A 12,507-nucleotide genomic window follows, 5' to 3' on the forward strand; every position below is an offset into this window, starting at 1 on the left:
GTTCTGAGTGGCAGTGTTGCCTTCTGAGGACATCTCTGTTCTGAGTGGCAGTGTTGCCTCTCCTGAGGACATTTCTGTTCCGAGTGGTTGTGTTGCCTCCTGATGAACTCTGTTCTGAGTGGTTGTGTTGTCTCTCTGAGATCTCTGTTCTGAGTGGCAGTGTTGCCTCCTGATGAACTCTGTTCTGAGTGGTTGTGTGATGCCTCTCTGAGGATCTCTCTGTCGACAATCTATTAAACTTTTTAAATGCCGTAATTTTAATTCCTTTGCAAAACATTCAGTTTAGTATAATTTGTACTACAGCAATACCATTGCAGTTTTGCACTGTTGTCATGGGAAAACAATTCAAGATTGAAAAATACAAAAAAAAAAAAGAGAACAAGCCTAAATTACCTGATGTTGAAAATTTGGACCCAACAATTAAATAAAACAGCTGTTCGACATGAGCTGATTTAGGCTAGTTCCCTGTGGGTTTATGTTTTCATTTGATTTACTTACATTATATTTTGCATCCTTTATTTTTTCATGACAAACAGTGCAAAAACTGCAATGGCATATGTCCGAAAAAATTGCACTGAATCAAAATGCTCTATTGCAAGAATCATTTAAAGAACAGAAACTGAGCTGAGACAGCGACTGGAAAAGGCGACTGACTGACTACCAGCTGACGAAGCCCAGGAGACCGAGCCGCTAGGGAAGCCTTCTTTTCACAGACGAGAGAGCCAAACTTCCGATCATGCATCTTCGGTTTTTTTTTTTTTGTTCACTGTAACTCATGATAACTATGTAATGGTCAATTAGGTTAGGTTAGCTACATTATAAATACTTTTAAAACATTGTGGACGGTTGATTTGGTTAGGGACAGCTACATTAAAGATACTGTGAAATCATGTAAACGGTTTCCTAGTATGAACTTCGGGGAACTTCGGGTTCGGCTCTCTCGTCTGTGAAATGAAGGCTTCCCGAGCCGCTAACACGGGCGCTCCCATTGGCTCGTCCCCGGAGATACTCACAACCGGACAGACAGGTTAGCATGCCGACCCACAACTGGGGCACGCTCTATCTTTGCGCTCCCCCCTCCCACGACAGCAATCATGTCAGCGAAGAGAGCTTTCTTCACGTATGGCCATGTTCGAGTTTGGAAATATTTTTATATTTGACGACGTGTGCGCATGGATTCGATGAACACCCTTTGAAAACTGGTCACGGTAAGCTAGAGGGAAGTATGTAAGGTTAGTAATTCGACGGAAGACTGGGCGAGAGGCAGTAGACGCCGAATTGAAAATTTATTCGAGTTGATTATTCGGACTTTTACCCAACAACCTTGGATGATGCTATGGTTGACCCGGGCACACCCAGGTTTACTCGCGACATATCTACTGTTAGACGATAGCTAGAGACTGGAAAAATTCGCGATTTCGATGACCTCTAGGATAGACTCCACAATCCCCTACCCACTCAGGCAAATAAATGCCACCTGCTCATTGGCTACTGACTCGTGACACCTGTCAACTGGGACGCTTGCGATTCGATAGTTTTTTTTTTGTTGAAGGTTTTTCATTGGCACAAAGTCCTTCAGATAAACTGTGAGCCAATCACAGAAGCAATATAAAGATACAGTTGTTTGGATTACAGCTAGAGACAGGAAAAATTCGCGGGTTCAGTGACCTCTAGGATAAACACCACGATCCTCTATGTACTAGAACAAATTGCGCCTGCTCATTGGATAATGACTCGTGACACGTGTTACGTGAGATGCTTGTGATTTGATACTTCTTTTGTTGAAGGTTTTTCATTGGCTTAGAGTCCTTCAAGTAAACGGTGGTCCAATCACTGACTCGGAATGGAGGTGAACGAGTTTGGAGTGTAGCCTACCGCGAAATGAACCCGCGAATTTTTCCGATCTCTACCGATAGTTGTTGTGCCGCGGAGTCCTGTCTGAACGGTGCTCGATGTCCACCTCTCCACGGCGTGGACGGGTGTCGTGATCAGGGGGGGGGGGGGGGCACGGCCGGGCGCTGGACGACCGGCACTCGCGCAGCCGCGGCGCGGCGTGTCCGCCGACTTCCGGCCGAGTGGCGTCACTTCCGCCCTCCAGCGGCGCCGCCCACGACCCACTTGCCGCGAGTTCATCTCCCGCGAGCAGGGCCACTCGCCAGACCCTGTGTCCAGTCCCCTCCCGCTACCTCTGTCCCCTCCTGCTTACTCGGTCGGCGCCGAAGCCACAACACCCTCCCGATCAACAATGGGGAGCGATCCCTAAAGGGACTGGAAAAATTCCCGGTTTCAATGACCACCGGGAAACTATCACCTGGTCATTGGCTACCGACTCGGGACACCTGTTTACTGCGATTATTATGATTCGATACTTCTTTTGTTGAGTGTTTGCCATTGGCTCAGAGTACTTCAGGTAAATTGCGGTCCAATCACTGACGCAGCATTAAGCTGAACGAGTTTGGATTCCAGCCTGTCTCGAAAGGAATCCGCGAATTTTTTCCGGTCTCTAGCGATCCCTCACAGTTATGTTTTCTTAAAAGCTCTGGAATGTTTATAAAAGCGAACTGAAATGTTACTCCCAACCTACCCTGATAGGGCGCATATTATGTGGGAGGGGAACGTGAGAATGCCGACCGTAAGGTCGGAATAATATGTGCTAAGTTGGTTCCCTCCTTACTTGGTTACCCTCCTGCTTACTTAGTCCCTTCATGCTTACTTAGTCTCCTCACGCTTAGTTGGTCCCCTCCTGCTTACTTAGTCTCTTCCAGCTAAGTTGGTCCCCTCCTGCTTGCTTAGTTCCCTCCTTCTTACTTGGTCCCCTCCTGCTTACAGTCCCCTCATGCTTATTCGGTACCCTCATGCTTACTACGTCGCTTCATGCTTACTTGGTCCCCTCCTGCTCACTTAAGGTACGACTTCTTAACCCACACAATTCAGAAACAATGTAAATCTCAAGCACGTGACCTGCTGTCACTGTCACTGCTGTATGTTCACTGGCGCGCTCAGATAAGCCTGGCGCTGTCTTGGCTCAGTGGCTAGCCTGTGCTCTTCAGCATCACTGGTCCAGGCCACTGCAGGAGTACCTGTCGCGTGAGTCGTCTGGTCGCCGTGTGTCTGGGTTCCCGACGTGTTAAGGGGGATCAGGCCATGTTAAGGGGGATTTTTTTTTTTACATATTTTTGCTATAAATTCTTATTTGGACTATGTTTCAATATTTTTTTTTTGCATGTCAAGGCATAAATCATGTCTCCCAGTTCTTCTGCACCTTGTTGCAGCCACACATTTACCAACATGCTTGAGTCTGTAAGTGCCGCGAGGAAATGACTTATTATTTAACGTTGGCGTCTACAACTATCATGATAATGACACCAGTTCACAAAAGTGTTGACTTCAAAAAGTAACCAAAGCTAATTTCTATGCCATGTAAAATCAGAACAGTCAGCACGTAAGCTTTATTGCTAGCGGTGTCAAATTATTTTAAATTGCAAAATGGCAAGGCCTAATCCGCCTTAAAAATCTTATTTTGAGAGCCAATTATTTTAGGTGAAAGTTCTTCACAGACGATTCAAGGCGATGACGTCATCAGAGCATAACGGAGGAAAAAAAAGGTACAACGCTAAGAGCTGTATGGAGAAAGTGGAAAGAGTATGGAGAAAGAGAAAGAGGAAGAAAGTGGTTTAGCTGCACTGCTGTTCGGCGCCATGTTTGTTCCACTTTACACTTTAATGGCGACATCAATCAACAGCCTGAGGATACGTCAATCGCTCATTACGTAAATTATTCTGACGCCTCTGAACACTCACAGAAACTGAATTATCTGGTTGATATAAATTTGAATACACATAACATGTATTTTTACTGATATTTTTATTGTATAAGCTCTGGAAACTTTCGAATTTACGTACAGTATTCTAGCCACCGAGTTACTTGCCAAACACAGATGGCAGCAGCGCTGCCTACAGCGCCGTTGGTGAGCTGACTCGGAACTACAACCAGTCTGCGAAGTTTCGCTTCTAACGAGTTTGGCGTGAGTTTTTTTGAAGTGAAAACTTCTATAGGAAGGTTTGGATATGGAATAAATTCTTGTAAGTCGTCATCGACATGGTCACGTGACGTGTTAATTGTTTTATATTTCAAGAATAAAAATTAATATTATATTTTTAAAGATACAAGTTTTTAATTTTATCTTTATTTTCCAAGGACATTTTAACGTTATTGTGTGGTACATATTGCGAGTATTGGATATTTTATAGTAGGTAGTTAAGTTGAGGTTATGTTTTTTTTTGTTTATTTATTTTACGATTTGAATTTCTTCAAATGTCAGGTTATTGATTTATTACAGATAATGTTGATTATTTGTTAATAATTTTTTATTCTTTCAATGAAAAAACTTCATTTCTTCTAGTTTTAAAGTTATTATTGGTAGGGGCAAAACTTATGGGTTCGCGTCACCGACATGCTAGTGATATAATACCAAAATCATTTTCTTGCGTTCTACATTTGACGTAGAAATGATTTCATATTATACATTTATAAGACAAAAATTTTAAGTTTTCACTTCTGTCGACAGTCCCCATGACTGACTTTAAGTTTTTTTTTTTTGTTTAATTCGTTAAAAATTGCGTCTGAAAGTTTTCAAGTGGAGCGCAAATGTGTTATCGACGGCTGACGGCTGTGGAACACTGCAGCCGGACACCCGGTAACGCGCGCTGATACCCCCCCCCCCCCCCCCCTCCTCCTCAGGGCTAGAAGCGGCGGCTCAGGGAAATTGGCTCACGCGCCTCGCTGGCTCGGTCGATACCACAAACCTCGCGCGTGACGGCTGTCACACTGTTAAAAATAGTCATCTTCAATTTACGTAAAACGCTGGTTTACAAATTATCCAGGGGATCGTCGTAAATTTACCGACACTGAGATCACGAACTTAGAACACGAATCCAAAAAAAAAAAAAAAAAAACATTCTTGATATATTAAGAAACCTTTCAAAAATTTGTTTAGAACACTCTTCTTTTGTCCCAAAAACAACCCCTGATTGGGGGGGGGGGGGAGGGGGGGGGGAGTCTCTGTGGTCAGGAGAGACAAAACTGAAGGTTACAGATATTGTTTTAGGTGGATAACTGTAATTCATAGTGGGATAATATGATGTATTCCACCTCATTATACCCGAACATGCGGCAGAGGGATTGTATTTTCAAGTAGGCCATATTTAATTCTGATTTGTACACGTGCTACTCTGTAAGCATAACTTTCATACATACTTTTACGTGTACGTCATTTTTTTAAATAACTTTAACATACCGTATATGACTTGTTGTAGCAAAAGCCATCAAACAATTGGATTAATAAAAAGTTATTTTAAAAAAACTAACTGTAACCAGAATATGATACGATCAGTTATATTTACTCAAGAAAATTATTACTTATATTTCTGTGTGTAAACCTTGGAATTTTAAACGTTTACAATTTCCCGAGATTTTAGTGTGACAATATTTTTTTAAGATTCGATTATAAAGATAAATTACTCGTAAAAAATGACATAATGCTTGCAGCGCATCCCCTCCTCTTCACAAAGTCCTGGTGACGGTACTGTTCGTCCACGTGCTAGATCATGCATTGTTTGGAACGGAACACGCAACTCGGGAAATGACATGCGGCGTCGTTTCTGAGAAGATTCGGTCATTTGAAATTACGGAAGCCTCTTCCGTTATTTGAGGTCAGTTCTCCGTCGGGAAGTTCGTGAATGTACGGCAATCCTGTGTCGCGACTCTGTGTCGGCTGCGCGCTGCGACAGTCTGCGCCGCGCCGTGCATAATGCACGCGCGGACAGAACAAGGTCGTAGGAAGCTACCAAGGTCCTAGCGTCATATCCGCGCGGTGAAACAAATGCTGAACTGATTGAGAAAGAAAATGCAAAACAAAAAAAAAATATATTCATAATCACAATGAGTAGTGATAAAGAAGACGAATTGCTGACACACGATAATTAATGAATAACAGTAGAAAAAAAGATTTTACAAAAATAAAATTTGAGCAAGTGCTTCAGTACTCAAATATATCCTCGTAATCAGCTAATTCACGTGTTCTCATGTTGCAAATACACTTAAGTAAAACACCAAGCTCGCACACGAAATTTAATGTAGAGTTCTTAAAAAAATAATTCCGAGCGTGATAAACATACGTAAATTGTGTTTTCAAATACGTTTCTGGACGAGAATCACACGTAGTTTCCGCACCCGCCGCTAGAATTCGCTGCCGGAGCAGGTGTGTCGTTTATTGAATCATTTGATTGGAAAACCAAAATTATAAACTATATATGGGTACATATATGGCTCCGATGAAAACGAGGGGAAAAAAACCTTGAATAAAATACTAAACCCTACATTGGATGTTATTTTAGACAAAGAATTTTATTAAAGTACTGCCCATCTGCTCAAAATCCATTAAATAGTCGATACTTTAAAATCTCTCTTTGGCTTTGAGAACGTTGGTATGCGCCATCTGCCACGGAATTCACGAAATATCGCCTACCAAATGCTGTATACCGAGAATTAAAATGTAACACATCAAAAAGAACCATAAAAAAAACAGGAAGTGAATCACTCTGGCAGAGATACAAAGCTAATTCAGACACAGGGGACTTCAATGTTATATAAAAAAAAAGTAACATAGGGGGAAAATCCATTTAAATTAGAATACCATTTACAGAGCAGTGCAGCCATTGTTGGGACGCGGACAGACGCTGTTGCTGAGGTCAACTTCTTTGTTGCCGTACAGTAGCTACTCATGATCTGCGTACCTTTGTCCAAGTTCTCACACATAGGAGTCTCCCATCTTCCGATTCAAATACCTTCATCTTGCTTGAAAATGTTTTGGCGTTTGCACTGGATATAATTTGGTATATTTCGAAAATGTACTCGTGATCACAAGTAAGCATTTTAAACACGCATTTGAAGTTATCAGTGGACCAAATAAATCAATAAAAAGGTCGTACTTTTTTTTGGAAGACAGTGCAGGAAATATGAAAAGTCACTGCCATCAATAAAGAACAGTTTCGTGGCTAAGCAGTCCACGTTTACCCCAGGAGAAAGTAATCATGTTTATGACGGCTGTCTGCTAGATTTTTTTACAATTTTTTTTTTATTTTGCAAGAACACGAAACGCAGTTCGAATTGGCGAGTTATCGCGGAAGAAACGTTCAGGCACTCTCTCTTCTCTCTACCGACCAGCTATCGCTTCCCTTTTTTTTCTTTTTTAAGCCCATTACCCTTCGAACGTTTTTTCCCGATGCTTTTTATTACTGTTTGAACGGCCCACTTTCGTTCGGCATCGGCTCTGAAGTGGCGCGCCTGCATCGCGGAACTCTCTCTCTCTCCCTCCCTCTCTCTCTCTCTCTCTCTCTCTCTCTCTCTCTCTCTCTCTCTCTCTCTCTCTCTCTCTGCCTGCGGCCATCAGCCCCTCCGCGGGGCGAGCAGTGCTCTTCCCCGGGAACCACACACAACTTAGAACAGTCATCACTTAGAAAACACGGAAAAAAATTCCACGTAACTTAAAACTGTGATAAGTTAGAACGATCATAACTTAGAAACGCGTAACTTAGAAACACACAACGCAGAATCACACAACTTAGAAACGTCGAAACTTAGAAAGCCATAACTTAGAACTATCACAACTTAGAAACAACAACCTAGAACTGTCATAACCTAGAAACACGTAACTTAGAAACACACAACTTAGAACCAGCTTAGCTAAGAAGATTCTATCTTGTATGTCTTTAAGTTATGTGTTTCTAAGTTGTGACAGCAACCCCTCTTCCCCTGGCCCAGCTGGCAGTTGGGAGCGACTGGAGTATGGCTGCGTCTCAGGATGAGCGCTCTGCACCTCACGCTACCGTGCCACTGCAACTTTCAGAAACAATTTCACTGCTTAAAAGCCAGCATTATTTCAAGAAGGACTTTCTTTATTTACTTTATATAGAAAAAAGTCTCCATAAGATAAATCATTATTTCCAACAAAAAAAAAACAGAGACCAAATCCACAGCTTTGGTTCACACTTAAACTTACAAACTGCACGTCTATCATTAATCAGGAATTTTCAGGCCATTGCAACCCTACTAGAAGGGTTTGCACAGAGAAAACAAAATTCTTTTAAAAAAGATTCCTTTGGAAACCAGTTGCCAAGAGATGCGATTACAATTCTACAAGAAAGATATCGCCACGACGGACGGAGTCAGAGGCAGCAGAGGTCTGGGGGAACCTGAGCGAGAGTGGCGATTGGAGGGAGCCGTGTGTTATTATTGGCGCAGGGTCGGGCGACAGAGGCTTTGTGAGGTTAATGAAGGGTGTGACGGGCGCACACTGCGCGCCTCCAGTAGCAAACTGCTCTCACCTCCAAGCGGGGGGCGAGGTCTGACCGCAACCAGCGCCATCACTGAAGGAGCGGGAACTTCTCACAACTTAGACAGATTATCCCAAGTTGCAGTCATATTCACTTTACTTCTTATTTTATTTTAAGATACACAAAGGTTTACTACGAAATAAATATTTGTTAATTGTGGGCTACGTTTGTTTGGAGTCTATTTTAACTTGTATATCCCGCCACCTTAAGGGGGAGGTAACTGAAAGAAGCCATATTGGTTTCATTTGTGTTAATAATATATATTTTTAATTTTTTACTTAAGAAATTTTTGCTTTTTTTGTTCATGTATATATTGCACATAAGTTTAAAAAAAGAAGATCACAAAACAATGTCTATTGACAGTACTAAAACAGTTCAAGTCATTTTCAAAAACTAAAGAAATACCCAATTTCCAATTATTTTACTTGGTGAACTATTTGTATACCAGGCAGTTGCTTTTAACTTTAGGTATTCCACTAGATTATATACTAAACTAATTTTTGAAAAAAATTGATCTTAAGTGTTATGGCTTAAAACCGGTTGAAAGCACAATTAATAATTTTCATGTCTTATCTTTCCCCTCTTAGATAATTTGACACTAATATATTATTTATTAAAAAACTAAATGAAACCTATTACTTCTTGTAGACTTTTTAGGTGACATAATTTCCATGAAATAGAATTAAATATTTATATCTGTAGATTTTGTTTTCTCATTTTAAAAGCGAGCTATCCACAAGGACAACATAAGAAGTATTGTTCAAAGAAGAAGGCCCGTATGGTGCGGGCTTCTGGGAAATCACCCCTTCCCCCATCTGCACCATCACCCCCCCCCCCCCCCAACCCAAAGGGAGTGGTGGTAAATTGCCCCCGAAATTTTTTGGACTTTTAAAATTGAATTTTGATGTGCATTTCGATGAATTTATAAAAAAAAAATAATTCAATGACAACCAAAAAGTAAAAAAATAATATTATATTATTTAAAAAAAAACAGCTGTTATTCTTGCATTAACTAAAAAAGTCGAAAATAATCTTTAAATTTAAGTAGGTAATTTATTAAATAGGTATAGAATGAACTCTGTATAACGCAATTTTTTAATAAGCTGAATATATAAATAAAGTAAAAAAAATTAATGTAAAAAACATGTAGTTTTCATTATGACTCTTGTCATAACAAATAGTCATTAATGATAGAAAATTTAAGACAGCTGATATCAAGCAGCACACGCTTTAATTAACGTGTTAAACTTTTCTTTCATTCAAAATTCGTTTGGAGCTACTAAACAATGGTATTCGAGGCCTCAGATGTGTGGATATTGCGAGCCTAGCTCCGACTTGCTAGGGCTCCTCTACGCCGCTCTACCACATGCCCGGTCGCCCTTGTAGGAATGTATTTGGAGGCGGTGAGTGCATTGTTGTGGGGTCGCCACGGTGATAGAAATGCCGAAAAAACAGAAGATGTCGGATTTATACGATTTCCAGCCCACACTTATTTTTCTTCTTCCAAGTGTCTTGAGTATTACTTTGCAGGTGTGTCCCTCCTGCACTTCTAAGATAAACCTTTCGGCGAGGAGACTAGACCGAGCCGTCACTCGGAGGAACAACTGATCGGTTTCTTTGTACGCGAGCCCCTCCCGAGAAGAGTTCCCGGAGCCGCCACTGGCCCGCAGCCAGCCTGGAGTCCCCGGGGCCGGCTCTGCGCTGGCGGAACTGCATCAGCCCGTCCGTCCGTCCGTCCGTACTTACGTCCTTACATCCGTCCGTCCATCCATCCTTACGTCCGTCCGTCCTTACGTCCGTCCGCCTTTCCTTACGTCCGTCCTTACCTCCGTCCTAACGTCCGTCTTTACGTTCGTCCATCCATCCATCCATCCTTACGTCCGTCCGTCCATCGATCCATCCTTACGTCCGTCCGTCCATCCAAACGTCCGTCCTTACGTCGGTTGTCCTTACGTCCGTCAATCCATCCATACGTCCGTCCTTACCTCTGTCCTAACGTCCGTCCTTACGTCTGACCTTACGTCCGTCCATCCATCCTTACGTCCGTCCTTACGTCCGTCCATCCTTACGTCCGTCCATCCATCCTTATGTCCGTCCGTCCTTACCTCCGCCCTAACGTCCGTCCTTACGTTCGTCCGTCACGCCACGCCTCCACCCGAGTGATTTACAAATCTACTTCCTCCGTCCGTCGGAATATTATCCCGAATAAGTGCTGCCAGCAATCCGTGTTTTTTCTCTCGGAGACTTAACGTAGATGTTGTTTGCTATTTGCCGTCCTGTTCATGTACGCACTGTTTTAGCATTTCCTCGATGAAAATTCAGAGTCTCTAATTATATTAAGTGAATCTTGTGTTGGTGAGGCGGGATGATAGAGCGGTGTCTCCTCTGGACCGGCGCGCGGTTTTCTCTCGTCGTGCATAATGCAACAATGAGATCTGAACGGTGACATTCACATTATATGGCGGAGAAATGAAGATGAAAGGCGTAATGCAATTTCGTGTTTTCAAGATTCCGTACCGGTTTTTTATGCCTTTTTTCTATTTTTCCTTTTCTAAAAACAAAAAAAAGGGGGGGGGGGGGTTTGTTTGTAAAGTCGATTTACGGACGATAATTTTACGTGATAACGTCCTTTATAAACAGAGTTGACAAAACAGTTCGCGTGTAGGTTGTGTGCTGCCGCTGTCTCTCTTCTACTCGGACGCATCGGCCGATGGAGTGGAAGAGAGATAGATGCGTCACAAGCCGATCGTGCCTCTCTATCGCTTGTTCCGCGCTCTCGCTTGCCCGCTCGGCTCAGGCGGAACGTGACAACGTGTCATGCTTTTTTCGTGCGTGCACCCGGCGTTCATCGATTTATAAGACGTTATCACGTAAAAAAAAAAAGTTTAAAAACTTAATCAGGAAACCCAACTATCTATCGGCCCTCAGCGAATTCTTAGATGTTTTTTTTTCGTAAACAGAACCCGCTCGGATATCTTGAGCGGTTGTTCCTGAAGCTCTGCGCACCGTGTGTGTGCCCGGGTAGGCAGGGGCCTTAAGAGGCCACTCCAGTGTTTCAGGGGCACTACGCAACCCGCGTTTACCTCATAAGATTCAATGCTATTTTCATTTTGCTTATAACTAATTAACTAATATAGATTTCGAAATGATGCTTGCTTGATATGTAAGACAACGATGCTCTTATCAAAGCCCCTTTCTTCAAAAAAGTGCATAAATTATGGTTAAAACCTACACAATACACTTATGCATATTAGTAAAGATTAGTATAAAACCATAATTTATGCACGTTTTTGAAGAAAGGGGCTTTGATAGGAGCATCGTTGTCTTACATATCAAGCAAGCATCATTTCGAAATCTATATTAGTTAATTAGTTATAAGCAAAATGAAAATATCATTGGAATTTTATGAGGTTAACGCGGGTTGCGTAGTGCCCCTGAAACACTGGAGTGGCCTCTTAAACCAAGAGGAGAAGCCCTGGGAGAGAGGGGCGGCTACTTACTTGATGACGGTCTCCTTCATGTTGTCCGCCGTGGCTGCGAGCTGGTGGGGCGGTGGTGGCGGCGGCGCGCGGCTGGGGGCGGCGGCTCTGGGGTGGCGGCGGGGCGGTGCGTGCAAGCCGGCGGCCGGTCGCGTACTGAGGCGTACACGCGTCCCCGCGGCGGTCATATCGCGCGCCTCTGGAGGAGGGGAGGGGCGGCTCCAGCCCCCACCCCTGCCTCTACTTCCCCTCCTCCCCTGCGCGGAGGAGCGGCTGCTTTCACCCTCTCCGGCACTCCCCCTCCACCCTACAACTCACGGACTCGTTTCGCGATAGGCTACAAAATTTAAATATTTACACCATTGTGCTAGAACTCTATCTGTGCTGAACAAATGAGGCGTCCGCAAGCTGACAGAAGGTTTTTTGTAATTTTTCCGAGATTCATGAGCTTGATTTGGTAAGACGTACGTTGGTTTTATCCGTGTGCTCCTGATTATTCATTTCATTGTTTTTTTTTTCTGTGTGCTCCGGATTATTCTTGTCAAATATTTTTTTTTTGTTTTGTTTTCTCCGTGTGCTCCTGGTTATTTTTGTCAATATTTTGTTGGTTTCTCCAAGTTCTTCTTGTTATTCCT

At 42.8% G+C, this 12,507-nt stretch overlaps 1 protein-coding gene across 1 annotated transcript in view; it reads right to left on the bottom strand.

The window, feature by feature from the left end:
• Positions 1-12,026, bottom strand: part of LOC134538098 (neprilysin-2) — a 78,013-nt gene extending 65,987 nt beyond the window's left edge. Inside the window, exon 1 of the mRNA XM_063379117.1 lies at positions 11,894-12,026. Coding sequence (XP_063235187.1) covers positions 11,894-11,913 — 20 coding nt within the window. The 5' untranslated portion in view covers positions 11,914-12,026. The remainder of the gene's footprint in view (positions 1-11,893) is intronic.
• Positions 12,027-12,507: the final 481 nt, after the last annotated feature.

Source organism: Bacillus rossius, chromosome 13, assembly GCF_032445375.1.
Source record: "Bacillus rossius redtenbacheri isolate Brsri chromosome 13, Brsri_v3, whole genome shotgun sequence".
Lineage (NCBI taxonomy): Eukaryota > Metazoa > Arthropoda > Insecta > Phasmatodea > Bacillidae > Bacillus > Bacillus rossius.